Here is a 27237-nt window from a genome sequence, read left to right on the forward strand (position 1 = left end):
CCTGGAAAAGGTCAAAAGGAGACGCCAGTCCTTATGTCTTACCAACCTTCCAGAATCTTCCCTGCTGAAATCCATTTTGGCTGAGGGATGCTCAGGTCATCAGGAATGACCTTGTGTCAGAATGACTGGCCAGAGACAACCCAGAAACTAATTCTACCACTAAAAAACCTGAGACTATCAGCCACGAGGCAGAGCAGTCCTCCTAGGTTCCCATTCGTTCCTGTGCTCCAGCCAGAGGCCCCTTTCCAACAGAGTCTCATGCTCTGGGAGCATGTGTGTCTCCTCTGACAATTCATTCTTAAGTATTAGACAAGAGTCCACTCTTGGGCCTGGGGAAGGGATGCCCCTTCCTGCAACATTCCAACAAAGGCTCCCAAATCATATAATTATTATTACTTTTTTTGTTTTGTATACTATAACCAAACATTAGTTTCTGTGTGGCACAGTGGCAAGTTTAGGGAAAAGGTGGAATTGTCCCTGCTTTAATTCTAGTTTCTCAAAAACTGCTAAAAGATGAAAGCGGATTTCTTAACCAGAAGTTAACAGTCTTATCTAGCACTTGTCATGTAGAACATCTTTCAACTAACAACACATTTAACGCTCTTTTTTCTCTTTCTAAATCTAATATTCTAAATACAATTCTAACGAATGCAATTTCAAATGAAAGTTTTGAAGTTTGATTCGCAACGAGAAAACTGTAATGGTATTAGTGTAATAGATCATACATAATGTTATTAAAATGTTCAACGGCATAACTGAAGATGACTCACTAAGGATTAAACAAGAATTGATTCTCAATTACTACTCTATAATCTATAGAGGAAATACTCTTCCTAATTTTAACAGCAAGAAAAGATGTTCTTCTACCACTATGAATTATATAATAACCCATCTACCTCGTAACCACAGCCATCAAGTCTATACCAATGCACAATCCTCTGAATAGATTCTAGGAAAATGAAAAACAGTATGTTGTGCAAAAGCCAAACTATGGATGGACTGAACTGCTGTTGTTAGCATTTTTAAATTCACACTCACAAATATACACACTCATGACATGAAATTTATCTTTCCATTACTCTATTATTATAAAAAAAACAGTATTTTTTTTTAAACTGAATCTAACATTTTCCCTTCTCAAATATGCCTCCCTTTGTTAATCAGCCTTATATTCTGAAGTGAAGCAGGCAATCTGGCAAAGGTTTAAGTTTATTTTAGAATAAAAGGGTTTAGTTATATCATGTTTGCTAGATTTGTTATATGTTCTATCACCCTAATTGAAAGAAAGTTTTTATAGGACAACTGGCATCTTAAAAAAAATGACATCACAGTAGTAAAGAAAAACTAGGTAGCTGCAAAGTGTTTCTGCAGCTTGAAAATGTGTACTGACTGAAAACAGCGTCAAACTGATACTTTCTGCCCCTTGTCAAAATGCTTCAATTATTTTCTCGGGGGAGGAAAAAAAAAAGAGAAACCGAGTTGAAGAACTGAATGGTCTGTTTTAACAGTGTGAAACTGAAGACAGAAACAGAAAACAACCGCATCTCTTAGTTGAAAGTAATACTCGTTTACTATGAAACAACTGTTTGTCTTTGATTTGACGCAGGATACTGAATGGTTTTATGGACTCCTTATACTCCCTCCAAAATAGAGGCAGCATAATCATCATAGTCACTTTATAGTATGTGTCAAGGTGTTTTTATAGGCCTATTAAAAGTTACTGATACAAAATAATTTCTCTTTAAATGTTCTAAAATGCCTAATAAAAAGATATTTGTACTTAAGTCATACTATACAAAAATTTCATTCCCTCTTGAAAGTTTGTTATCCTGAATCTGGAATAGCAAATGACAAATACTACTATGAAACTAAAAAAAAGAAGAAGAAGAAAAAAAAAAAGGAAAACTAGAAAATTATCCAGGGATACTTATAATTTGCATTAAAAGAAATAATGAAAAAGTTTTCCAATGTATAATAACCAAGTCAGGAGATGTATAGCTATTCAGTAACAAGAGTAAAGTAAAGAAGGGGAATGACAAATCTTATTCTACACATGGAAGACAGGAAACGTAAGATAAATAAGAACAATTAAGACAAATTCATTGACCAGGACTCAGATCTGTAAACATAAATGTTTCAGAATGTGAACCTTTGAAATGGAGATCTTTCCCTATCTTTGAAATGGGAAAAGCATATAAATCTTTTGAAGAAAGGATATGAAATAATCTAATCTTTCTTTATAAGCTACAATTTTATAAGTACAAAATAGTATAGGAGTAACAAAAAGCAAGAATAAGAGCACTTATCAAAGGAAAACATATTATAATCCATAATTTAAACCTTCCACATTGAAAAAACTGAAACACATATCAAAGTCTTAAAAAGATTATTACCTCCTCCTTCATATTCTAAATAAAGGTTCCAAGCTTCAGATGTTTTACCCTTATTTCAGCTGCTACACACAGTGTGATTTGTTATTGATCTACATGTTTTTACTTATATGTGAAATACAGCAAAAAGAGAGACCATAGAAAGCTGGAGAAGTCCTATCAAAGATTTTAACAAAAGACTAACTCAGAACTCCCCCCCCCCCAACTTTCTTCCCCAATTACAGAAAGCTTAGAACATATTTAAAGATAACAGAAAACAAAGTTTTAGATTTGATAATAGTATTGTATCAGTTAATTCCCTGATTTCCACCATTGTACTGTGATCACATAAGAGAATGCATTTGTGGTAAAGTAACTGATGCTTTTGAACTGGTGTTGGAGAAGACTCTTGAGAGTCCCTTGGACTGCAAGGAGATCCAACCAGTCCATTCTAAAGGAGATCAGTCTTGGATGTTCATTGGAAGGACTGATGCTGAAGCTGAAACTCCAATACTTTGGCCACCTCCTGCAAAAGTTGACTCATTGGAAGACTCTGATGCTGGGAGGGATTAGGGGAAGGAGAAGGGGACGCCGGAGGATGAGATGGCTGGATGGCATCACCTACGCGATGGACATGGGTTTGGGTGAACTCTGGGAGTTGGTGATGGACAGGGAGGCCTGGCGTGCTGCAGTTCATGGGGTCACAAAGAGTCGGACACGACTGAGCAACTGAACTGAACTAAACACACACTAAAGTATCTAAGGAACAACATGTCTACTACTTAGTTTTCTGAAGTGTTCAAAATAATAAAAGTACATATTTAAAGAGACAAGAGGATGAAGCAAATGTAGTAAAATTTTAACATTTAAAGAAACTGTGTGAAAGTGCATGAAATTCTTATAACTTTTCCTTAAGTTTGAAGTTATGTCAAAAGAAAATGTTACAAGGAAAAGGAAGCTTAACTCTTCTGAAGCTTGAGACCAAAATAACTGTAACAAATCTCTTTAGTTTCATGGTCTTCATTTTTAGAAATACTAATTGAAAAAGCATATGTCACTTAGAAAGAAATTAATACTGAATTGTGTTTATAGTCCAAGGCAAGGTTGTTCACTGTTAAGTCATTCCTTTTGCCTAAGGTAGGAAAAAAGCAGGGTGAAATGGAGTGGACAAGCTGGAAGACAGATAAACACTACCTTCCTGGATTCTGATTTCAGAACCCTTTCCATTTAAGAGTCAAATCATGGTCGAGACTTTACAAAGTTAAAAAGTTGGCATTCTTGCCACTTTTCCCCATTAAAAAAAAAAAAAAGGCATTTAGATTGGATTACATCTGCTGAATTCATGTGCTAAAGTTAAGCAAATAATTTTCTTCTAAGAAGCTGGAAAAATCTGTAGAAACTGAGTGCTACAATCCAAAAGGTATGACTAATTCACACTTTGGAATAAAGGAAAAAAAGAAAAGGCTTCAGTTTATAAATTAGTTTAACTTATTATACAAAGCCACATCTGGGAAAACATCAGAAAACCCAATGAAAACAGATAATAAAAATGCTAACTAAATTCCATGAATTCAATCTTTTCATGAAAAGCTGTATCTTAGCACTAATATGGTATTCTACCTAGATTAAGACCTAAATTTACTACCCACCAATTTAAAGAAAAATTTATTTCCACGGCAGGGATTCAAAGCCAACATTTTTACAGTGAACTCTATGTTTAAGAGTAAAAAGTTTTTAACTAATTCACAAAGGAAGTATAAAAAGGAACAATTATTTCTTAATTATTCATTCCTGAGACACTGTTGGAAACCTCAGCTTTTTATCTATATACATGGGTAACGTTAAAAGCACTGGTGTTCATAAAAACACTAAAAATGAGAAACAATCTGATGGATTAACTAATGGAGGCTAGGATAAATCCACAAAATGCAATACTATATAACCAGTCAAACTGTATTTAGTCATCTACTCTAATGAAAATTAAGAAAAAATGAGTTAAAAGCAATGATATTCTTGTTGCAAATTGTTAAAGGAGGTTTATGTATAAAAACATTTAGAAACAGCTGGAAGAATATATGCCAAATATAATTTCTGAGTTATCAAACTGCAAGTGATTTTTACTTTTTTCTTTGTGTCTCTATATAATACTTACATTAAGCATATATTACTTTTATGGCTATTTAAACAAAGTTAGCTCATTTAAAAAGACAGACACAAAATAAAAATTAAATAACACGGTACACATTTTGCATTTTGGTAAGAAAACAGTACTGAGACATGAAAACCTCAGGGCATGAATCCGAAGTCGCCAGCTCCTGATTTAATCACAGTAGTTTCCTTTTACCCATTTCTCATATCGGGTTCTGAAATATTCTGTTTGACAATAGGGTAGCTTTGTTTAAAGAAAGTTAAACAAATGAAAATGTTAAACAAGTGATTGTTTAACAATGTTAATGTTAATGTTTAAAGTGTTAAACAAGTGAAAATGTTGTATGGCACAATATTTATTGACATGAACGGATATTTTCTGTGAATTGTTAGCTGAGTAGGCAAATAACAAAACTGTATACTATGATCCTACTAAATAAAATTAATTAAAATTGTATGGGAATTTTAGACTTTAGTTTCAGTTCATCAGTTTCTAACAGTTCTTAAACAGGTATTTTTTTCAATAAAAAACAATTTCAGAAAAATGTAAAACCTAAAACAAGAAAACCCTTAAGTTGACTTTTATCTTCTTTCTAAACGTCAAAAAGGCACGGGCATACCTTGGAGATGTTGAGGGTTCAGTCACAATAAAACGAGCCACACAAATTTTTTTGGTTGCCTAGTGCATATAAAAGTTATGTGTTGGGACTTCCCTGGTGGTCTAGGGGCTGAAACTCTTCGCTCCCAAGGCAGAGGGCCTGGGTTTGATCCCTGATCAGGGAACTAGATCCCGCATGCTGGAACTAAAAATCCCAAAAATCCCACATGGCTGCAAGGAAGAATGAAGATCACACATGTAAATACTGGTGCAGCCAAAAATAAATATATACTTTAAAATAAAAACAAAGTTATGTGTACACTATAATGTACTAAGTATGCAACAGCATTACGCCTTTAAAAAAAAGTACGTCTTAATTAAAAATACTCATTAAAAAAAAAAAGCAAGGTTGCCAGAAACCTTCCATTTGTGTAAAAAATAAAACAAAACCAAAAACCCCGGTGGTTAGGTAGTAAAGAATCCTCCTGCCAATGCAGGAGACACAGATTTGATCCCTAAGTCAGGAAGATCCCCTGGAGAAGGAAATGGCAACCCATTCCAGCATTCTTGCCTGGGAAATCCTGTGGACAGAGGAGCCTGGCGGGCTACAGTCCATGGGGTCACAAAAGAGTTGGACACGACTTAGCAACTAAACAACAGCAACAGATAGAGATCTAAACATTCTATCAGGAAAAAAATGGGGTGTCTATATTTGGAATTAAAAGCAACACTACCTAACATTTTCTAAAGAAATCTTCAGCATGGAAGTCAGTTTATGAACAACACATACAAAATAAGTAACCTAATATTTAAGTAAACTACTTCATTTCTAAAAAGAAATTAAAAAAATCTAAACCCTAAAATTCTAATATCACCACATCTATATTACAATGCTCAATCATGCAAAAGTACTTTTATACTCAACATGCATTAATTATATAGGGAAGAGATGTTAAAGCTGAAACACAGTCCCTGCCCAGCATTAAACATCTTTAAATACACTAAGCAATTCAATGTACAGTAAGAAATTTCTTAGAGAACAGTTTGAATTCACATGCAACAACATAAATTAGCAAAAGGTTATAGAAGAGAAGTGCATAACAGGTAAAATTTCCAAAACTCCTTATTTTCCTCTACAAGACATTAAACCACTCAAAAGCTGCTTTACTGGAGGAAACTTACACCCTTTTCCACTGCAACTGCCATTTCATACACTAGTATCTCTGTCACCAGAGAAGGAACGTGAAAGAACGTCTATACGGTTTTTGCCGTTGTCACCTACTGTTTTCTCCTAGACACAGTCAAAAAAGCTGGACTAGAGGAATCAATGGCCAGCCAGTTCAAAATAAAGTAATTTCAGTTCCTTCATTCAATACTTTTAGGTCTGAAGATGATTTTCATGTGGCTGTTCTTAAACCTGATTCACAAAATGGAAATGAATTACTTCACTGAGAGGTGCTGTAGCTAAATATATACTTTCAAAATACATTGGTCAAGATATTAATTGTGAAAAATACAACAAGGCATCCAAAGCTACTTAGCTATTAACCAAACAAACCCTACTGCCACCACTACCTTACTCCCCTGACCTTACTCTACCAGAGTAGCCAAGAAAATACTACCTAGGAGAGCTTTTTTTCTTTTGCTACTGTTATTGTTTGAGGTTGGCTTAAGAGCAGACAGTACAAACTACGGAAAGGGCTTTCCCATTCACTGTATTTCAGAATTCTAAGAAACTAAGAAATGTAACCTGGATAAGATCTAGTTACAGCAGTAATACTCTATCAAAAATAGAGAAATTTATACTTTCTTCCTTTTAAACAAATTTCTATTATTTTTCATCTGAAGGCCAATATTCCTTAAGAGTTCTGCAAACTTTTCAAAGTTTACAGACAAAAACCTTAAAATCTTTCCTTCATCCTTATCCACATATTTAAAATAATATCCCACTTGATTTTCCCATACCTCCTAAATTATATTCAAATAAATTTCAAATATACAACAGACAAAGTTTAAAGTTAGTTGCCCCTTGTATGAAACATAAAGAAGTTAAAGACAAAAAATCAGAATTGAAGATTTCTTTTTTCTCAAAGATTGGAACACAAGAATTATAATAGAATCTGCACTTACTCTTCACCCCTTTCTTCCCCTTTCGTTCCTTCTTGTACTGTTCCTTCAGTTTACTTATTAGTCCCTGGTCTACATCCCAAACCTCAGTAGTTGGGGAGAGGTCATCTTTATCTACATGCAGCATATTATTAAAAGAAAAAAAATCAGCAGTTGGCAATGCAAGCTGTTCGCAATAAACTGTTATAGCTTTATATAATCATAATAAAAATGTACTGACAGTATATACTCAAAGTACTTTAAAGGTGCAGTCTCAGTTTTGGTATTCACAAGTCAAACTCTGAAAGCCCATCTCGTAAGTTTCTAAACATTAGTACTACGAACAATAGTTAAATGGTGCTTCATTTCTATGAATTACAAATTTGAAGGTTATTATTCTTGTGGTAACTGATATTTTTACAATGGATTGACAATAGAAATCTACTGTTACAAAAATTAGATCACTGCATCTTTATAAAAATGTTAATAAAAAATTATTCAGCCAGCATCATAAAAGCAAATAAATGAATTACATGCGAACTACTCAAAAAAGTGCAAGCTGGAAAGGTCAGTGCTGTTTTATTGATGAAAATATTCATGCACCTTCTGTCACATTGATTCTGCATGCACAAGATTAACTGTACTAATGGAGAGGCATTCTAGTCCAATATAATACATACATGTAATTCCAAAATACGTCTCAAATAATCCATACAAAGCATTCAGAGAATCCCACCTCTGCCCCCATCCCATCCAAATAGTTCAACATCTCATTACCTTCTTCCATTGGTCTACAACTAAGATTAGCAAAAAAACAAACAAAAAAAAACAAAAAAAAACTCAAATTCCACAGAAGAACTTTTTAAGAGTTGATATTTTTAGGGTAAGATAAAAGCAGTGACAAGCATGGAGAAGTGAAAACATACATTGCTGTACATCTGTTACAGATGGTACTTCAGCTATTTTAGCTGAATAAACAAATCCATATTTGTTTTAAGTAAATACTTGTGCCTATAAAAAATTTACCCTATAGAATACTAGAGGAAAACAGCATTAAAAAAAGGCAAAACAAAAATATGTCTATTTGAATTATTTTACGTATTAAAGGCTTTTCCATCTTTTAAGTTTTAAACTGTTACTTTTTAAGTTTAAAGCTGTTATTTGGAAGTTTAACATTCTGTTGAAGATCAATGAAGAGTTAATTTACATAACCCTATTACTAAATAAAAATTATACCAAAACACGTAAGTTAAGTCAATCAAGAAGACTGATATAAAAGGGAGATTTTAGAGAAAATATACTTTCACAATTTTTGATAACTTATTATATTTCTGGCTTATAAGGCTTATAAACTCCATAGGCCTCAATATACGGTGGACATAAAAAACATCCTTTTTCCTTATAGACAGTTATTTGTAGCAAACATAAAAGATCCTCATATTTAAATGTTACACCAGGGAATTCCTTGGTCGTTCAGTGGTTAGGACTTGGTGCTTTCACTGCCTGTAAAGTTTGATTCCTGGTCAGAATTAAGATTCTGCAAGCCTCTTAAGGGGGAAAAAAAAAGGGTACACAGAAATTCAATTTTCTGTACCTTGAGGTTTTCCTACTAAAACAGCCATCATTTTCTACCTTAGGTAGTCAGTGTGTAAAAAGCTAAACTTAAAACTTTAATATGCTAACTTGAATTAGCTGAAACTAGGTTATCAAAGCCTGAAATTTACACATGTGATTATCAAATCTGCAAATTGTAATACTGTCGTAATACTGACTTAAAGAGAAAATTCACTTTTCCTGTACTCTACTCATGAATTTCCTGAAAACAATGTTATATCAAGAATCGTTCTGTCAATTTATCTAATACGCTAAGAAAAAAGCGATCTAAAGAATTAATTGCTTTGTGCTCATTTTAATAAAACTAGTAATTCTTATTTTTAAAAGGGACAAACGGACACATTTGGAGCAAATTTTGTCAACCTCATAGAAACAGCAACAAAAACCTTCAGTGGTATAAACTTTACACATGAAATTAAACAGGAGTTTTTTAAAAGACCTCTGTATAAAAAGTAAAGCTGTGAATGCTATAACTGGAGTAGCAAAGAGTAGCGAAGTGAGAAAGCAAAGGGAGTAAAAAGGATAAGCTTAAGAAAAAAAGAAATATTACTTGCAAGATAAACTTGAATCTAGAAAACAAAGGTAAACTTAAGGCAGTGCAGAGAACAGGTTGGTGAATGCATATGTGCACAAACATCCTGAAACTTGCCTGGTAAGTAACAGCTGATTTGATATTGCTTATAAGAAATAGTTAAGAGCAAAAAGGAAGAGGCAGCATAATCTTCTACATATTAATGCTGTTTTAAAAAAATCTAGGGGGGAAAAAATACCAAGAAATGAGGTTGAACAAGTTAGGGGTACTTTTTTTTTTTTAAATAAGAAAACACAAATATACACACGAAAAATTGATCCTTGACAACTCAAAACCACAAAAGCCTAAAATTCTATTGTGATTCTAACTACCAAAGCAAAGAAATTAAATCTACTCAGTGTACCATAAACTTGAAACTAATTTTATTCAAGTATTTAGTACTCTATCCATTTAAACACAGTCAGTATTTTGTAGTCCTATAAATTCTACAGACCACAGTTTGAAAGTGCAGCAGACAATAACTAAACATCTTTAAAATGTTTAGCAAAATCAGAAATGCTCACCAATATTTCTGACTATGCCAAGAATTAAGAACTATTAAAACTAAATCCAGACTACCCTAACAGACGAAAAAGTTTTAAAAGCTTTCTAAAAAGGAGTGGTTTCATAGAACAAAAGAATTCAAAATCAGAGATATTTGAGTACTATGCTAGTATACAAAATAAAAATAACACAGATTATCCCATGTGGGTGAATACAGGGATGTTTTATTATTACACACTAGTTAGAAAGAAAAAAAAAAAAAATCTGTCCTTTACCCAGTAACTTAAATCTGAAAATCACTTTCCCATTTGTAAGTAAACTCAAATTGTAAGTAAATAAATATAAAGGGATATTTGTATATTCAGCCTCTTTGCTTTGGGAAAAAAACCTGAGTATGATACCTATTGAGTAAAAATGAAAAATTCAAAATTGCTGCATAGATCCTTTATAAAAAACACTGCACAGATTCTGTGATAGTTTTCATTTCTTAGGGAAAGAAATTACTTGAATCATTTTGTTCTTAACAGAGTCCTTTCCATCTTAAGAACTTAAAATGCTTTAGAGATACTTTAGACTTGTCTGGAAGGAAGAGACTTTGTTGGTTATTTCCATTACACAAAAAGATTCAGGTCATTCTCAAATATTAATAAGCAGAAGTAAATAAAAGTATCAACAGTCATCATTCACTAATTAGGTCCTCTCTTGAAACTGTTCTACAGTCAAAAGTTTTGGGACAGGAGGACTAATCAACTGCATACTTTTTATGACAGAAGTAATGCCATTTTATACAAATTAAATTCCTAAAATTTTTATATTCTTCTGATGGACAGTTAAACTTTCAGCAATTTTAGGTGAAGGGAATAGGAATGGAAATGTGCCAAGATTTAGCTACACAAATGTTTGAAAACCGCTTTCCATCTTTTTTTCTCCCTTTAATAATCTGGGCATCAGTAGTGCCCAGATAAATAAATAATCAAACATAATGACAAAGTATTATGCACTTATTAAAAATAATGTCACAGAAGAATAATAAGTGGGAGTGTGGGTTATAAACCAGCACACAGCAAAATCCTGTTAAACACAGACAGATATAAATGTTAATCATGGTTCTCTCTACATAACATTGTTATTGATGATTTTTAATTTCCTTCCATACATGTATCTGTGGGTTTTAAACCTTCAAAAAAACCAAATGAATTATAAGATAAATATTTATATAATTTAAATATATTTCCATAATTATTTTAAAATTTAGAAAAAATAAATAGTACTTTAGAAACTATTGGAAAAAATAAGGTATCTCCAACATTGATAGGTTGCACAGTAAAGAAAGAAGAAAATTAGATATTTTTACTGTCCTCTTGAGCAAGACTAATTCTTAAGAAGGGTAAACTTCTATAACTTAGCAATTTTCAAAGAGTAAGTACAAACATGTATATTCAAAGTCTAGAAGACAATTGTGGAAATTGTTTTTTTTTAATTTTCAATTAATAGGCCTCCTCTCCCTCCACTTAGGAGAAGATCTGAAAAATCATGCTTGACAATCATCAACAATGAGAATGCTGATAACAAAATCCAGACTTTTCAAGTACTCAATTTGTATCAGGACAGTCAATAAACGTTATCTCTCAGGTTCTGTCTCTCCTGCTATTAGCAATACTCAGCTTAAATATATACATGAGGCATTTTTATAAACTGAAGTGTGTCTCCTTATCACCAAAGTAGTTTTTAAAAATCAAGTGATAATTTCTCTTGCTAGTAATTAAGCAATTTTGGTATTCATGTGAAATATGCATTAAAATACTTAGTACTCTTCTCCAATAAAGCTGAGTTCTCCCTACCAGGAACATGTTGGTATTAAATGTTGACTGAATGAACTTTTTTTTGGTGTGTCTATTATTAACATGTTTTTTAAAGTTATTTTTAATTGAGGATAATTGTTGAACCATGTTGTGGTTTCTGCCATACAATGTGAAATCAGCTGTTTAAGTACAGAATAAACATTTTTAATTGAAAGATTGATCACACTGGACCTAAGCTATTATCTTAAAATTCTTTGTACGCTTTATATTTTACTTTCTAATGGGCTTTTTAAACCCTGTATAAATAGAATTGTTTTAACCCTTTTAGTTATAGCTGGATTATTATTAGCAGCAGATCACTTCCAAAGGCTAGGCTCTTAACATGTTTGTACAGTGAATGTTATATGTAATAAAGTTCAGTAGTTTCAATAAATCTCGTTCATTATAGAGCTATTATTCAGAATTAATAGCTTTACTGTGTGTATGCGAGCTCAGTCGTGTCTATTTGCAACCCAATGGATGTGGGTTTCAAGATGACTCTTTTCGGTATGCCTGTATGGTATTATCTGATCAGGTATACCATACAGGCATACTGAAGAGTCACCTTCTTGAAACCCAAATCTATTACCAAATTAAATCATGGGAATATTTAAAACTGTGTACATGCTTAAAAAAAATCTGCTAAAAAGAAAGGAACTGGACTTCTAAATTAACTGAATGCTTCAATTTTAAATCAAGACAAATTTCAAAAATCAAAATTCAACAAAAGCCATATATTAAACAGTTTAGCCACCAAATCTAAATAAACTGATGCAAAATACTCTGAGATTATTGAATACCACTCTTCTCCTTGCTCTTAATTTAACTGCCAGCATACATTCAGATACACACATTCCACATACAATATTTAATAAAATACATATTTAAGGCCTAGATGTTTTCCCACCCCTGTATTTCTTTATCACCTTACCCCATTCTGTGCCATCCCCTGAACTTCGTGCTTCTCCAGCTCCTTCACCATCTTCAGCAGTTACTAAAAAATCAAATTCTTTCAGTGCTTCCTCAGTATCTGGATCATCAGTTAGGTCAGCAGCTAAGCCTTCATTACCTATCTGTAAAGGGAACACAAGCCAAGAATTACCTTTATGATAAATTGTAAAGGTGTCCTTTATGTTTTCACACAATTATCTTTACTTTTGCACTCCCATTTTTAGGTTATTTAGAAACAAAAATCTTAAGATTTTCCAGAGAGTTCAACAATCTCAAATTATATCCTAGAGAAATGGTTGTCAATAGTGCTCTGAAGTGTGATGCAAGTAGTGTTGTGGCTAAGAATGATTAAAATCTTGATCTTCAAATATGATGATCCTCACAAAGAATGTCTCTAGCTACAAGAGATTTACAGGTAACTCCATTAAAGACCTGTGCAGTCACTTACATTCCAGTATGTTGTGTTGAATTGACCTCATTCACTGAAAACTGCACCTATAGTCCATAACTCATAAGGATATGGCATAGTTAATAAGGACAATAATGCAAGTCAATAGCTGTGGAATTTATAGTAATGCTTCTCAGAACAACCACCAAAAAAAAAAAAAAAATCAAAACATCTGTTCACCCATGTTTCACATGAGTATGTGGCAGAAAGGCTGAAAACTGCTTTTACAGACTGGAGGCATTTGAGGAAAACTGGAATTTTCCCCACATTACTGTAAAATCCCAAAGACCAACAATGGAATTCAAAACCACAGTTGAAATACCATACACTACTACGATAATTCACACATCAATCATCTAATCTATTTTTGCTCTTATAAATAATCTGTATCAACACTAAAATACATCACTGTGTTTCCCACGTTATAAGCAAAAGAAAACTCATTAATCCTTAACAAAGAGTGAAGAGTGTTGACACAAACATTTACATTTCTTAGTTTATTCCCTCACCCAGGGTGGGAATTATCAACCCACATCAGTTACAACTTATCACTTGTTTACTGTACCTCAAGAGATACTCTACAGCAGTGATTCTTAATTGTGATAGGATAGTTTTGTTTTTTTTTGTTTTCAAAAAAGTTCCAAAACACTGGACTAGTCCCATAAAAACAGACCCTTTATTGCCAATTAGTTAATAATACAGTAGATAATAATTTCTACTATATGTAGGGTAATTCAATAAGAACTATATAAAAAACTTTCAAATGACGTAATAAAAAATCAATAACTTCCAATGTAACTTAAGACATCTTGAAATTTTCTATTCCATGCACATGACTAAATACATTGTAGTTATTAAATACACTGTATTTAGTTACTAACACAACGTATTCAGTATTTAGTCAAGAGAATTCTTACTTTGTGTTTATTTATCCGATGTTTGTCTTTTCCTTCTGGGATGCCTTCAATCATGTCATTTTCCTCTTCTTCGTCGCTGTCATCAGCATTTTCTAAGAAATTGAATGTCTCAAGAACATCACCAGAAGTCCTGTAAGAGAGGAAAAAGATGAATCAAAATATCCCAGTGGTAAGTATTTCTTTCCGTCTCCTATTTTTAAACAGTATTTGAAGGTAGTAGATAGATTCAAATTAAAACTTACTTATAATGTATTATCTAAATATTGTACCCAAAAATGAAAGATCATTTATGTTCTACAATTAAAGATGTTAAGTTTCTATAACAATGATACTTTAAGTAATTACAGCATCAAAGTAAAAACCCTATAGTTACTAGGCACTCAAATGTAGTATTATTTCTCAAAATAAAAGTTATTGTAATTAAGCAACTTGAACTCAGCATTTATTTTAGCTCTACAACCTTTTACAATGTGGTCCAAATGTTTAAGGACTAAAACTGAAGTTTAATTTATGAGGCTACTAAGATTTAAAGTAATGGTAAATCAGATATAGAACATTCCAATCCTTTTCACAGGTTTTTCTTACCTACAAAACAGGATTATTAATATACTAAAGAAATATTTCAAGTGTTTCAGAACCACTCTTACAATTGATTAACAGTCATAATCTATTTTAATCTATTAAGTCATTTTAAAACTATAATCTGAATTCCTCATTCATGTACAAAAAACAGTTTTCAAATAGTTATTTAAATCTCTAAAAACAGAGGCTGCAACAGAACAGTGAAAGCTTCAGCTGAACATAGTCTCTCACAGTGAAAGTCTCAATTCTTCCACTGACTAGCTGCCTGAATTTGGCCATGTCATTTAGACACTGTGGCTCTAATTTCTTTACCTGTGGGAATTAAACTCAGTTCAGTTCAGTCACTCAATCGTGTCTGACTCTTTGCGACCCCATGAACTGCAGCACTCCAGGACTCCCTGTCCATCACCAACTCCCAGAGTTTACTCAAACTCGTGTCCATCGAGTCAGTGATGCCATCCAGCCATCTCATCCTCTGTGGTCCCCTTCTCCTCCTGCCCCCAGTCCCTCCCAGCATGAGAGTCTTTTCCAGTGAGTCAACTCTTCTCATGAGGTGGCCAAAGTACTGGAGCTTCAGAATCAGTCCCTCCAACGAACACCCAGGACTGATCTCCTTTAGAATGGACTGGCTGGATCTCCTTGCAGTTCATGGGACTCTCAAGAGTCTTCTCCAACACTACCGTTCGAAACATCAGTTCTTCGGCGCTCAGCTTTCTTCACAGTCCAACTTTAACATCAATACATGACCACTGCCTTGACTAGTCAGACCTTTGTTGGCAAAGTAATGTCTCTGCTTTTGAATATACTATCTAGATTGGTCATAACTTTCCTTCCAAAGAGTAAGTGTTTTTTAATTTCATGGCTGCAGGTACCATCTGCAGTGATTTGGGAGACCCAAAAAATTAAGTCTGACATTGTATCCACTGTTTCCCCATCTATTTCCCATGAAGTGATGGGACCGGATGCCATGATCTTTGTTTTCTAATGTTGAGCTTTAAGCCAACTTTTTCACTCTCCTCTTTCATCAAGAGGCTTTTGAGTTCCTCTTCACTTTCTGCCATAAGGGTAGTGTCATCTGCATATCTGAGGTTATTGATATTTCTCCTGGCAATCTTGATTCCAGCTTGTGCTTCTTCCAGACCAGCGTTTCTCATGATGTATTCTGCACAGAAGTTAAATAAACAGGGTGACAATAAACAGTCTTGACGTACTTCTTTTCCTATTTGGAACCAGTCTGTTGTTCCATGTCCAGTTCTAACTGTTGCTTCCTGACCTGCATGTAGGTTTCTAAGAGGCAGGTCAGGTGGTCTGGTATTCCCATCTCTCTCAGAATTTCCCACAGTTTATTGTGATCCACACAGTTAAAGGCTTTGGCATAATCAATAAAGCAGAAACAGATGTTTTTCTGGAACTCTCTTGCTTTTGCCATGATCCAGCAGATGTTGGCAACTTGATCTCTGGTTCCTCTGCCTTTTTGAAAACCAGCTTGAACATCTGGAAGTTCACGGCTCACGTATTGCTGAAGCCTGGCTTGGAGAATTTTGAGCATTACTTTCTAACATGTGAGATGAGTGCAGTTGTGTGGTAGTCTGAGCATTCTTTGGCATTGCCTTTCTCTGGGATTGGAAGGAAAACTGCCAAAATGCCAGCTAATTTGGAAAACTCAGCAGTGGCCACAGGACTGACCAGTTTTCATTCCGATCTCAAAGAAAGGGAATTAAACTAGATGATCTCAAATATCCTGACCAATACGATGAGTACATGGTAACAAAAAGAATAATAGTCTAAAAGTTAGGTTTTTCCCCTATCCCTGACTGGTTCTATTAGTCTAAATTAAGGGTATCATACAATTCAGAGTAGCTTTTAATAGTACTTTGATACAGGGTCTTAATAGGTCTACTATACTGTGCCTAATTCAGTACATGGTTCAAGGACCTGTATAAAAACTGAATGTAGAAAGATACTTTTTTTTCCAAGTGCAAATCAGTAAGAACAAACAAAAAACTACCATAATAACAAAACATAATTTTCAGCTCAACATCAATAATATGTCTCAATATTGGGGGATTAAATGAAAGGCAAAGAAAATATTTGACAAAATCGGCACATCAATGACAGAAAAATTTAAGAATCATAAATTTAAGACATGACAGTGTTGTTCTGAACTTTGAAAAATTAAGTACTGTCATTTCTTGGATATGAATTCCTGTCTCTAAAATGAGAATGAATGTTTTAGGTTTTAAAATTGTGTTTGGTTACAGCAATATATGCATAAGACTTTAAAAAGTCAAAGAGAGCACAATCAATAAAAGAAATAACTGATGAATCGTTCCAAAATTAAAAACCCTTGCTCTTTGAAAGACACTGCTAAGGCAATTTAAAGAAAAGTCTACAGATTGGGAAAACGTATTTGCAAATCACATATTTAATGAAGGACTATATACAGAACACGTGAATCTTAGTATCCAAAAAAAACAATGAGCATGGGGAGATTATTCAAAAAATTCATTAAAAAAATAAAGACATGTATGGTATACAAAGATGTTCAACGTCAGCAGTCTTTAGGAAAATGGAAATTAAAGCAACCAGGGCCTGTGAAGGGTCTGAACTTTGCCCCACTTGCAAGCTAATATGCTGTTACTCTTGAGATGTTTCTTTTTAGCAATCATGATGATGACCCTGAATGGATTTTTTAAAATTAATTTTACAGTGTAACCAGGGAAAAACCCTTTCAATGTGGAAACAAAAATGCTTGGAAATACATTCTGTAAATATATTACACAAATTTTTAAAAATTACTACTTTAATAATCCTTTCAACACCATTTTACCAGTTCTCTCTTTCTGACACTCCTATTCAGATGTTAGCCCTCTGGGACCCATCTTTATATTTTCCTATTTTTTCACTCCTACTTTCTTTTTTACCCCCTTTGCTCTTTTCTGGGAGAGTCTTTTAACCTTATCATCCAAGTTCTACATAAAAATTATTTAAACCACACTTTAAAATTTCTATTAGCTCTTTTTTGACTTCTCATCAAACCTTACAAAATAGCATCTTATTGTTTTACGGATGTATTATTTTTCTCAGTGCTTACAGAAGAGTAAACTTTTCAAAGTCTTCTCCAAGCTCCTTTTTTTGATTTGGTTCCTTCGGTCTCCAATTTTCACATCAAAGTCTTTCCTTAACCGTTAGCATTTAACAGTGAAGCATAGAAAAGCTAACTGGATATATTGTGTACATGGGTGAGGCTTGTCAAGAAGTTAGCTTCCCGTCTGTGTTGAGCGCAGAAACCCAAACATTTCATTGGCAGTTCCCAACTGTCAGTATCAGAAAGTCTTCTCTACCATTAATAGATCATACTTCTGCCTGGAAAGGATTTAAGATCAGCTGCCAACATACCAGAAGCCAAGCAGAAGAAAACAAGAGATGTCACTGCTCAGCTAGATATTTTCAGATCCTCCTCCTGTCTTCAACATAGTAGCTCACCCTACAGGTGCCTGACTTTTTAAGAAATCGGAAATCACTGCAATTTGTCAGAAATCAGAATTCACCAGAAAACGTACCACCATTCTTTGGGATAGGGGAGGGGTTTTCAAATGGCTACACAGGACAAAAGAGGGAGTTTGATGGGAATTTGCTGTATGTCTCAGGAAACTCAAACTCTGTATCAACCTAGAGGGGTGGCATGGAGTGGGAGATGGGAGGGAGGTTCAGGAGGGAGGGAGTATATGTATACCTATGGCTGATTCATGTTGAAGTTTGACAGAAAACAACAAAATTCTGGAAAGCAATTATCCTTCAATTAAAATACAAATTAATTTAAAAATATATATATAAATCTAAAAAAGAAGGAGTTTGAAATTCTTTCATAAATTTGAAACTTGCCTCTTACCTAAACTTGAAACTAATTCTCTATTAATAACTCCCTCTAAATCTGACTACAGATGTACCTGATACTGCTAATTCCTTACCTTTTGTAACTTTATTGGCATTTTGGGATGTGAATTGACTTCTTTTCTTTCCAGATTCCAAAATTATTAAGTTCTCCCTATCTGATGGATAGTATATCCTTCTCATTCTTCCTATGTACTCAATTTATTGCTCTTATATGTTAATGTATTTTTAAAAAGTCTTTAATGAACATCTTAGAGGATTGATAAGGAACGAAAGTAAAATGTCTCTTTAATCCACCATGCTTAAGTGGACATCTACATCTGGAATTTTATATTTTTTTTCTTTGCCAACTATCTGTTTACTGTCTCTTTTCATTCTAAAAAGATCATCAATAGAATTTTTAACATTATATATCCAGATGAAGGGAAAACAGAGTGAAGTCAAGAGTAAGGCTGGTAATTTAAAGGGTAAAAGGTTCCAGTTTCATCCACCTCATTAGAACTGATTCAAATGTTTTCTTTTTAATGGCTGAGTAATACTCCATTGTGTATATGTACCACAGCTTTATCCATTCATCTGGCGGATACATGTTGATGTATGTCAAAACCAATACAATATTGTAAAGTAAAAAAATTAAAAAAAAATAATAAACTTAACAAACTCAAAAAAGTAAAAAAATAAAAGGGTAAAAAGGAGTCAGTGCATTTTCTAGAAATGAAGGAACCCTACAAGTATGGCAAGATTCATTCAGAATAAAAAGAAAGAGGGCAATTACTAGAGGTTGAAAGGTAAATCAGAGCATCCTATTTCTAACAATATGGCCTATAATTTATCATTTTTCTACTGTTGAACATGAAGACTGGTTCAAATTTTTACTGTTATAAGTAAGAATATGATAGCTATGTATTTGTTGGTATCTCTATCAATATATTAGATCATATTTCTTAGAATTTTCAAAGGCCCTAATTCTAGCTGAACCATACACACCTACATTAATACAGATGTGCAATATATTAGGCTGGTACAAACATAACTGCAGTTTTTGCACTACTGAAATTTGCCATCTGATACTGGAATACATCCTTAAATGAATACAGTTATGTTTTACATCATTTTAATGTGCATTTTTGCTAATGACTTATAAAATGCTGTTTTTTATTTTTGACTATGGGAATAATACTAAGACAAAAAAGCAAATTTGAGCAATTTTCTTATTCAAATAGGCCATAAAACAGCAGAGACAACTCACAGCAACAATGCATTTGGCCCAGGAGCTGATAACAAATGTACAGTACAGCAGTGGTTCAAGAAGTTTTGCAGGGAGACAACAGCCTTGAAGATGAGAGTAGTGGCCAGCCATCAGAAGTTGACAATGACCAACTGAGAGCATCAAAGCTGATCCTCTTAAACTACACAAGAACCTGCTAAAGAAATCAACGTCAACTATTCTATGGTCATTTGGCACTTGAAGCAAACTGGAAAGGTAAAAAAAACTCGATTAAATGGGTGCCTCATGAGCTGACTAGAAATTTTGAAAAATCGTCCTTTTGAAGTGTTGTCTTTTCTTATTCTACTCAACAACAAACCATTTCCTGATCGGATTGTGACGTGACAAAAGCAGATTGTATACGACAACAGGCAACAAGCAGCTCAAGTGGGTGAACTGAGAAGCAGCTCTTAGCCGCTTACCAAAGCCAAACTTGTACCAAAAAAGGGTCATGGTCACTCTCTGGTGGTCTGCTACAGGTCTGATCCGCTACGGCTTTCTGAATCCTGGCAAAATCATTACTTCTGAGAAGTCTGCTCAGCAAACTGATGCAATACACAGCAAACTTCAATGTCTGCAGCTGACACTGGTCAACAGAAAGGGCCCAATTCCTCTCCACAACACCTTACTGCACACTGCACAACCAACGTTTCAAAAGTTGAACAAATTGGGCTACGAAGTTTTGCCTCATTTGCCACATTCACTTGACTTCTTGACTACCACTACCGACTACCACGTCTTCAAGCATCTTGACAACTTTTTGTGGGAAAACACTTCCACAACCAGCAGGATGTAGAAAACTGCTTTCCAATAGTTTGCTGAATCCCCAAACAGATTTTTAAGCTATAGGAGTAAATAACCTTATTTCTCATTGACAAAAGTCTGTTGAGTGTACTGGTTCCTATTTTGATTAATAAAGATGTGTTTGAGCCTAGTTATACTAATTTAAAATTCATGGTCCAAAATTACAATTACTTTTGCACCAAAAAGACTCTTGAGTTCCTTGGACTGCAAGGAGATTCAACGAGTCCATCCTGAAGGAGATCAGTCTTGGCTGTTCACTGGAAAGGACTGATGTTGAAGCTGAAACTCCAGTACTTTGGCCACCTCATGCAAACAGTTGACTCATTGGAAAAGACTCTGATGCTGGGAGGGATTGGGGGCAGGAGGAGAAGGGGACGATAGAGGATGAGATGGCTGGATGGCATCACCGACTCGATGGACATGAGTTTGGGTGGACTCCAGTAGTTGGTGATGGACAGGGAGGCCTGGCGTGCTGCGGTTCATGGGGTTGCAAAGAGTCGGACACGACTGAGCAACTGAACTGAACTGAATACAAGTATATTCATTAGGAAGGAAATTGGCCTTGATTAAAAACAATTATCATCTAGAAGTCTGTGGACAGATAAAAGGACAAGAAAAATGTGGTACATACAGTCAACAAATTATTATTTAGACACAAAAAAGAAAATCCTTGGCAGAAATGAAACCAACATTGTAAAACAGTTATCCATCAATTAAAGAAAATTTTGCAAATAAATGACTTTTTAAAATAAAATCAAAGAAAATCTTGCAAATAAATAAATGATTTTTTAAAATAAATAAAATCCTTACTGACAGCAGAACAATTTAAAAAAGGAAGAAGAAGAAAAATCTTGTCATATGCTACATGAGTGAACCTTTAGGACATCATGCTAAATGAAATAAGCCAGGCACAAAAAGATAAATACTGTGCATTTCCACTTACATACTTAAAGTAGTCACTCACAGAAAAAGTCTAATGGTGGTTCCCAGGTACTAGGGGGAGGAGGAAATAGGGAGTCGCTATTCAATGAGTTTCTCATGATGTACTCTGCATAGAAGTTAAATAAGCAGGGTGACAATATACAGCCTTGACGTACTCCTTTTCCTATTTGGAACCAGTCTGTTGTTCCATGTCCAGTTCTAACTGTTCCTTCCTGACCTGCATACAGATTTCTCAAGAGGCAGGTCAGGTGGTCTGGTATTCCCATCTCTCTCAGAACTTCCCACAGTTTATTGTGATCCACACAAAGGCTTTGGCATAGTCAATAAAGCAGAAACAGATGTTTTTCTGGAACTCTCTTGCTTTTGCCACGATCCAGCAGATGTTGGCAACTTGATCTCTGGTTCCTCTGCCTTTTCGAAAACCAGCTTGCACATCTGGAAGTTCACGGCTCACGTATTGCTGAAGCCTGGCTTGGAGAATTTTGAGCATTACTTTCTAGCATGTGAGATGAGTGCAATTGTGTGGTAGTTTGAGCATTCTTTGGTATTGCCTTTCTTTGAGATTGGAATGAAAACTGACCTTTTCCAGTCATGTGGCCACTGCTGAGTTTTCCAAATTTGCTGGCATATTGAGTGTAGCACTTTCACAGCATCATCTTTCAGGATTTGAAATAGCTCAAATGGAATGCCATCACCTCCACTAGCTTTGTTCGTAGTGATGCGTTCTAAGGCCCACTTGACTTCACATTCCAGGATGTCTGGCTCTAGGGGAATGATCATACCACTGAACTGAACTGAACTGAACTGAACTGACTGATTCAATGAGTATGGAGTTTTAGTCACGCAAGATGAAAAGCTTCTAGAGAAGTGCTCTACAATACTGTGCTTACATAGTTAACAACACTGCACTGTGCACTTAAAAACTTTTAAGGTAGATCTCATGTTATATGCTTTTTACCAAAACAGAAAACAAAAAACTACTAATCTTGTAAGGGTGAAAAGCTTTACAAGGAGAAGATGTAGTCTGCTGTGGATCTTTAACTCAGATTCAAGTGTGATACACTAAACTACATTCCCAAGTATTTATAAATCCTATTAACTACTTAACCTGGTTAACTCACAAATTTAGTTTTTAAAACACATAGTAATATCCTTGCTTTTTCTCATATGCTATGAAAACTCTTGATTCCTGAAATCCAGAGTAAAGAAAATAAGGACTCTATTAGATGTCAAACTGTTTTTATTAGAGATCTTACTTCTCAGAAATAAAATCCCAAAACTAAAGGCTTATGCTGAAAGTTATCAACATATTATTCCAATATATATCTAAGGTATGAAGTAATGCTAGTTTATAAACTGTATATACTATTTTAAGCTCTACATGAACTAGTTTTATTTTTTCCATTCTCCTTTTCTTTGTCCTTCCGACCTATGAAATTCAAGGTAATATCTAATGGTAGAAAATGAAAAAAGTTCCACTTGCTTGACTACTTGCATTTATTATATCTGTACTATAATCAAAAGTGTATCTGGTAGACGTGTTGATGAGAATGTAGAGAAACCGGAATTCTTATACATTTCTGGTGGTAATGTACAATAGCCCAGCCACTTTGGAAAAGAATTTGGAAATTCACCAAAAAGGTAAACACAGAGTTATTGTATGACTTAACAGTTCAACTCCTAGGTATAAACCCAAGAGACCTGAAAAGACATGTCTACATTTTCAGACTGATGTTCAAAGCAGCATTATTCATTACTCCAAAATGTGGAATCAACGGACAAGGCCATCAGTTGGACAAAGAATAGATAAACAAAATGTAATATATCCACAGAAAAGAGTATTACTTGGCAATGAAAGAAATGAGTTACTGACATATGCTGTAACATGGATTTTAAAACACTATGCTAACGGGAACTAGCTACTCACAAAATAACCATTTACATAAAATATCTAGAATAGGCAAATCTACAGAGACAAAGTAGATTAATGGTTGCCTAGGACTGGTGAGTGCGAGGTATATAGGAAAGATGGGGAGTGACAGCTAATGAGTACAAGGTTTCTTTACAGAGCAATGAAAATTTTCAAAACTTAGATTATGGTGATGGCTGAATAACTTTGTGAATACTCTAAAAACTGTTAAACTTATATCCTTTAATGGGTGAAACTTATGGCAGGTGAATTGTATCTTAATAAAGACATTAAAAGTTTAAATTAGATCTGGTAGCTTTCTGAGCCCAAACACAATGCAAAGCCTTGTTTCTTTCACAACAGTGACTGAACAATCATTACTATTCTAATCACAGAGTAGTATTAAAATTTATTCAAAACACTCTAACAAAAATCAAGGTGTTCAAAATAACTCTAAACTACAGGAAATCACTCTCAAGTTTTAATTTTGCACTTATTTCAGAGATAATTCAGTCATTCTCTTGGCTTCAAAACTTCAAGATACATAAATTTAAAAAGTGCCTAAATAAAAAGTTTATTTGTCCATGATGCCATTTAGGAAAAAACACTTTAAATCTGAACTTTACATGCTTCTTTTTTACAGAACTTTTTTTTAATTTTTACACATTTCTTTTAAAAACATCTATTTATTTATTTGGCTGTGCCAGGGCTTAGTTGCAGCAGGCAAACTCTTTGTTGTGGCATGTGGGATCTAGTTCCCTGACTAGGGATCAATCCCAAGGCCCCCTGCATTGGGATAGTGGAGATTTAGCTACTGGACCACCAAGGATGAGCCTCTGCATGCTTTAAAATTTGTTAACAGTAGTAACAAAAAGCTAAAGAGATTCATAATACCTGTTATACAAATAATGTTAACCTATGCACTGAAGAATTGATGCTTTCGAATTGTGGTGCTGGAGAAGACTCTTGAGAGTCCCTTAGATAGCAAGGAGATTAAAAGTCTTGCCTAAAGGAAACCAACCCTGAATATTCAATGGAAGAACTGATGCTGAAGCTCCAATACTTTGGCCACCTGCTGTCAAGAGTTGACTCAGTGGAAAACATTCTGATGCTGGGAAAGATTGAGGGCAGGAGGAGAAGGGGGCAACAGAGGATGAGAATGCGGATGGCATCAATGACACAAAGAACATGAGTTTGAGCAAGCTCCAGGAGACAGTGAAGGACAGGGAAGCCTGGCGTAGTACAATCCATGGAGTTGCAAAAAGTTGGACACAACTTAGCGATTGAGCAACAACAAGTAAGTGTAGTTCATACCTTTTGATATCTTGTCCTTTTTGCTTAGGAGATTCACCTCCATTCAGGATCTGTTCTAAATTCTTTGTCTCTACTGATCCATTTGGTTCTGAATTGGACAGTCCAAGTAATGATCTTACCCGCTGAGACCGTACATCTAATATTGTATCTGTATAACCTACTTCCTGAAGATATCTATAAGAGAAAATTAAAAATATTAAATCCCATAATTTGCTAATACCTGCAAACTTGTTAAATAAAAATTACATCAAAGGATTTTAGAAAAATCCATAATACTCTAAAATATACTCTTCCTTTCCCTAATATCTTTCTTCTCTATAGACTAGTTCCAGTTTTTTTTTTAAAGGGCTGATTACAAACCAAAATTTAATTGAGAAAGCATATAGATGGCTAATACTAATTAAGAGCCAATCATCCTGACGCCTAAAAAGCTCTAAACCTTTTAGGAGCCGACATATATATTACTCAAAAAAAAAAAAAAAAATCCAGAAAGTTGTAAAAGATGAATAGAATTAAACCTCTGAACAATGATAGGCCACCTTGAAAGCTTGGCTTTTAGTGAGAGGTTAATGGATAGTTCAGTTCTCCTTCTAAGATCTAAGATCTCACTGCAGTCCTATGGACCTGTGGTTTTCAAACTTTCCTTCTTAGCTAAACCAGGTTACCTACAAGGACCTACTATGAGACCTAAAATACAGATAATGGGTAATGAATGAGCTTGTGTAACAAATTTTAAAATTTCTTACCAAAGTACTGATAATTTGACAGGCTAAGGGAAGATGTTAAAAAGAAGCCTTATATATTACTGACAAAATAACAAAAGATTTTAAAGTGAAAGCTAAAGACAGGGAGACTGGTTAGGACACTAACACAGCAAGAACTAAAACTGGAGAAGAGAAAAAAATGTGAGAAAAATAAGATAAAATCCAAGTAACTTGCCATAGAAGTAGATATAGTAGTAAATTAAGGTGAGAATTTTGGAAATTTTTCAGGTTTCGAGCTGAGATGACTGAATGGTGATTCTACTCAGTAAAATGAATAATAAAGGGCCAGAATCTGGTTTTACAGGGTACTCATCAAATAATCATGTAGTATCTATCAAAGTGATAACATTTATTAGGTACAGTGATAAGAAAGGTCAAAAGCTCAGAATGGACTAGGTTTACAGATTTGGGAGTCATTAGTGTTTGGTGATATTTGAAGCCATGAATTTAAATGAAGTTACCCAAAGAAAAAGCATAAATAAAAACAGAAAGCTTGAGGACAAAAACAGCTAAAGTACTGGAAAAGTAAGAAAACCACAAAGAAAAATTACAGCAAAGAATACAAGAAGTTAGGGTAAAAATAAGCAGCAAAGAGTAATTTCATGAAAGTAAGAAAAACCAAGTTTCAAAAAGAAATGAGGAGTTTATGTCAAGTATTTCCAAAGGGTCAAATGAACAAAAGGGTCTCATAAATATGTTTGTGATAGAAGCTTCAGGGAAATACGAAAATGGAAACTAGCTGAGAAACGAACAAGGAAGACAATTCACATAAACTATTTTTAGAGAAAGGTAAGAAGAGAGACTATAAAGCCAAACAATGGGATTAGACATTTATGAGAGAAATTCTGTGTACCTGTTTTCCCTAGAACCATCAAACTTTTCTAAAAAATGTGATCTTCTTTTGGAGGAAAGAAAAAAACCTCCACGTTCTAACCATGTGGTCTTAACAGGCCATCAAAATCCTAAACAAAATCTAAACAAGCCAGGTAAAAACAACTGACTTGGTAGTTATTCAATCAAGTGAAGACAAATTTAATCCTCAGAAAGTATTCTGAATAAAACAAGGGATCCTCTGTCATCTGGAGAGAAGTGGTTTTCAGGAGAAAAGAATAAAGCTGACACACAGAGGAGCAGAACACCAAAGAGTTTAAGATCACATCCTGGATGCCCCACTCCCTGAGAAGTCCTCCAGTGACGCTCCAGCTCCTGTGTTCCCAACTCTTAGGCAACCAGCACTTCCCTTAACTCAGCTGGCTACCCTGGCATCCTTCCAAGCAATAACCTGTTTTTATTAAAACCTGAATTTTAGTCACCAAGAGTTCAGATTGATAAAAATTTCTTTGAATAGAACATTAGAAACTGAGATTATAAATATGAGGTTTAAATACATTTACAGAAAAAAAAGCAAGAAGTGAAGAGTTCTCACCTGATAGCCTTTGTATTTTCAGTGAAGTAGAACCTAAGGTGCTCTAATGAGAGTAAGGAAGAATGGGCTGAGATGCAGTGCAAGTTTAGGAGGGCAAACTGAGGGCAACAGGAGCAAGAGACGACAAGGGATGTGGAAAAAGGCTCCATGAAATGTTTGGACAGAAAACCATGCATGTGTAATGGCATTCACACAATTCTATGACTTTTCTCCAAAAATTAATTAGAAACAGAAGCAACAGATAGTATACAGAACTAGGGCTGAAATC

At 34.4% G+C, this 27237-nt stretch overlaps 1 protein-coding gene across 2 annotated transcripts in view; it reads right to left on the reverse strand.

Moving 5' to 3' along the window:
- Positions 1-27237, reverse strand: part of STRN3 (striatin 3) — a 104947-nt gene that overhangs the window by 24235 nt on the left and 53475 nt on the right. Inside the window, exons 5-8 of one of the 2 annotated variants that reach the window (XM_052659487.1) lie at positions 24780-24953; positions 14068-14197; positions 12683-12824; positions 7246-7356 (exon numbers count right to left, since the gene is read on the reverse strand). In XM_052659487.1, the coding sequence (XP_052515447.1) occupies positions 7246-7356; positions 12683-12824; positions 14068-14197; positions 24780-24953 (557 nt within the window). The remainder of the gene's footprint in view (positions 1-7245; positions 7357-12682; positions 12825-14067; positions 14198-24779; positions 24954-27237) is intronic. The other variant, XM_052659488.1, reaches the window with a different exon arrangement.

This window comes from Budorcas taxicolor, chromosome 21 (genome assembly GCF_023091745.1).
Source record: "Budorcas taxicolor isolate Tak-1 chromosome 21, Takin1.1, whole genome shotgun sequence".
NCBI classification, from domain to species: Eukaryota; Metazoa; Chordata; class Mammalia; order Artiodactyla; family Bovidae; genus Budorcas; species Budorcas taxicolor.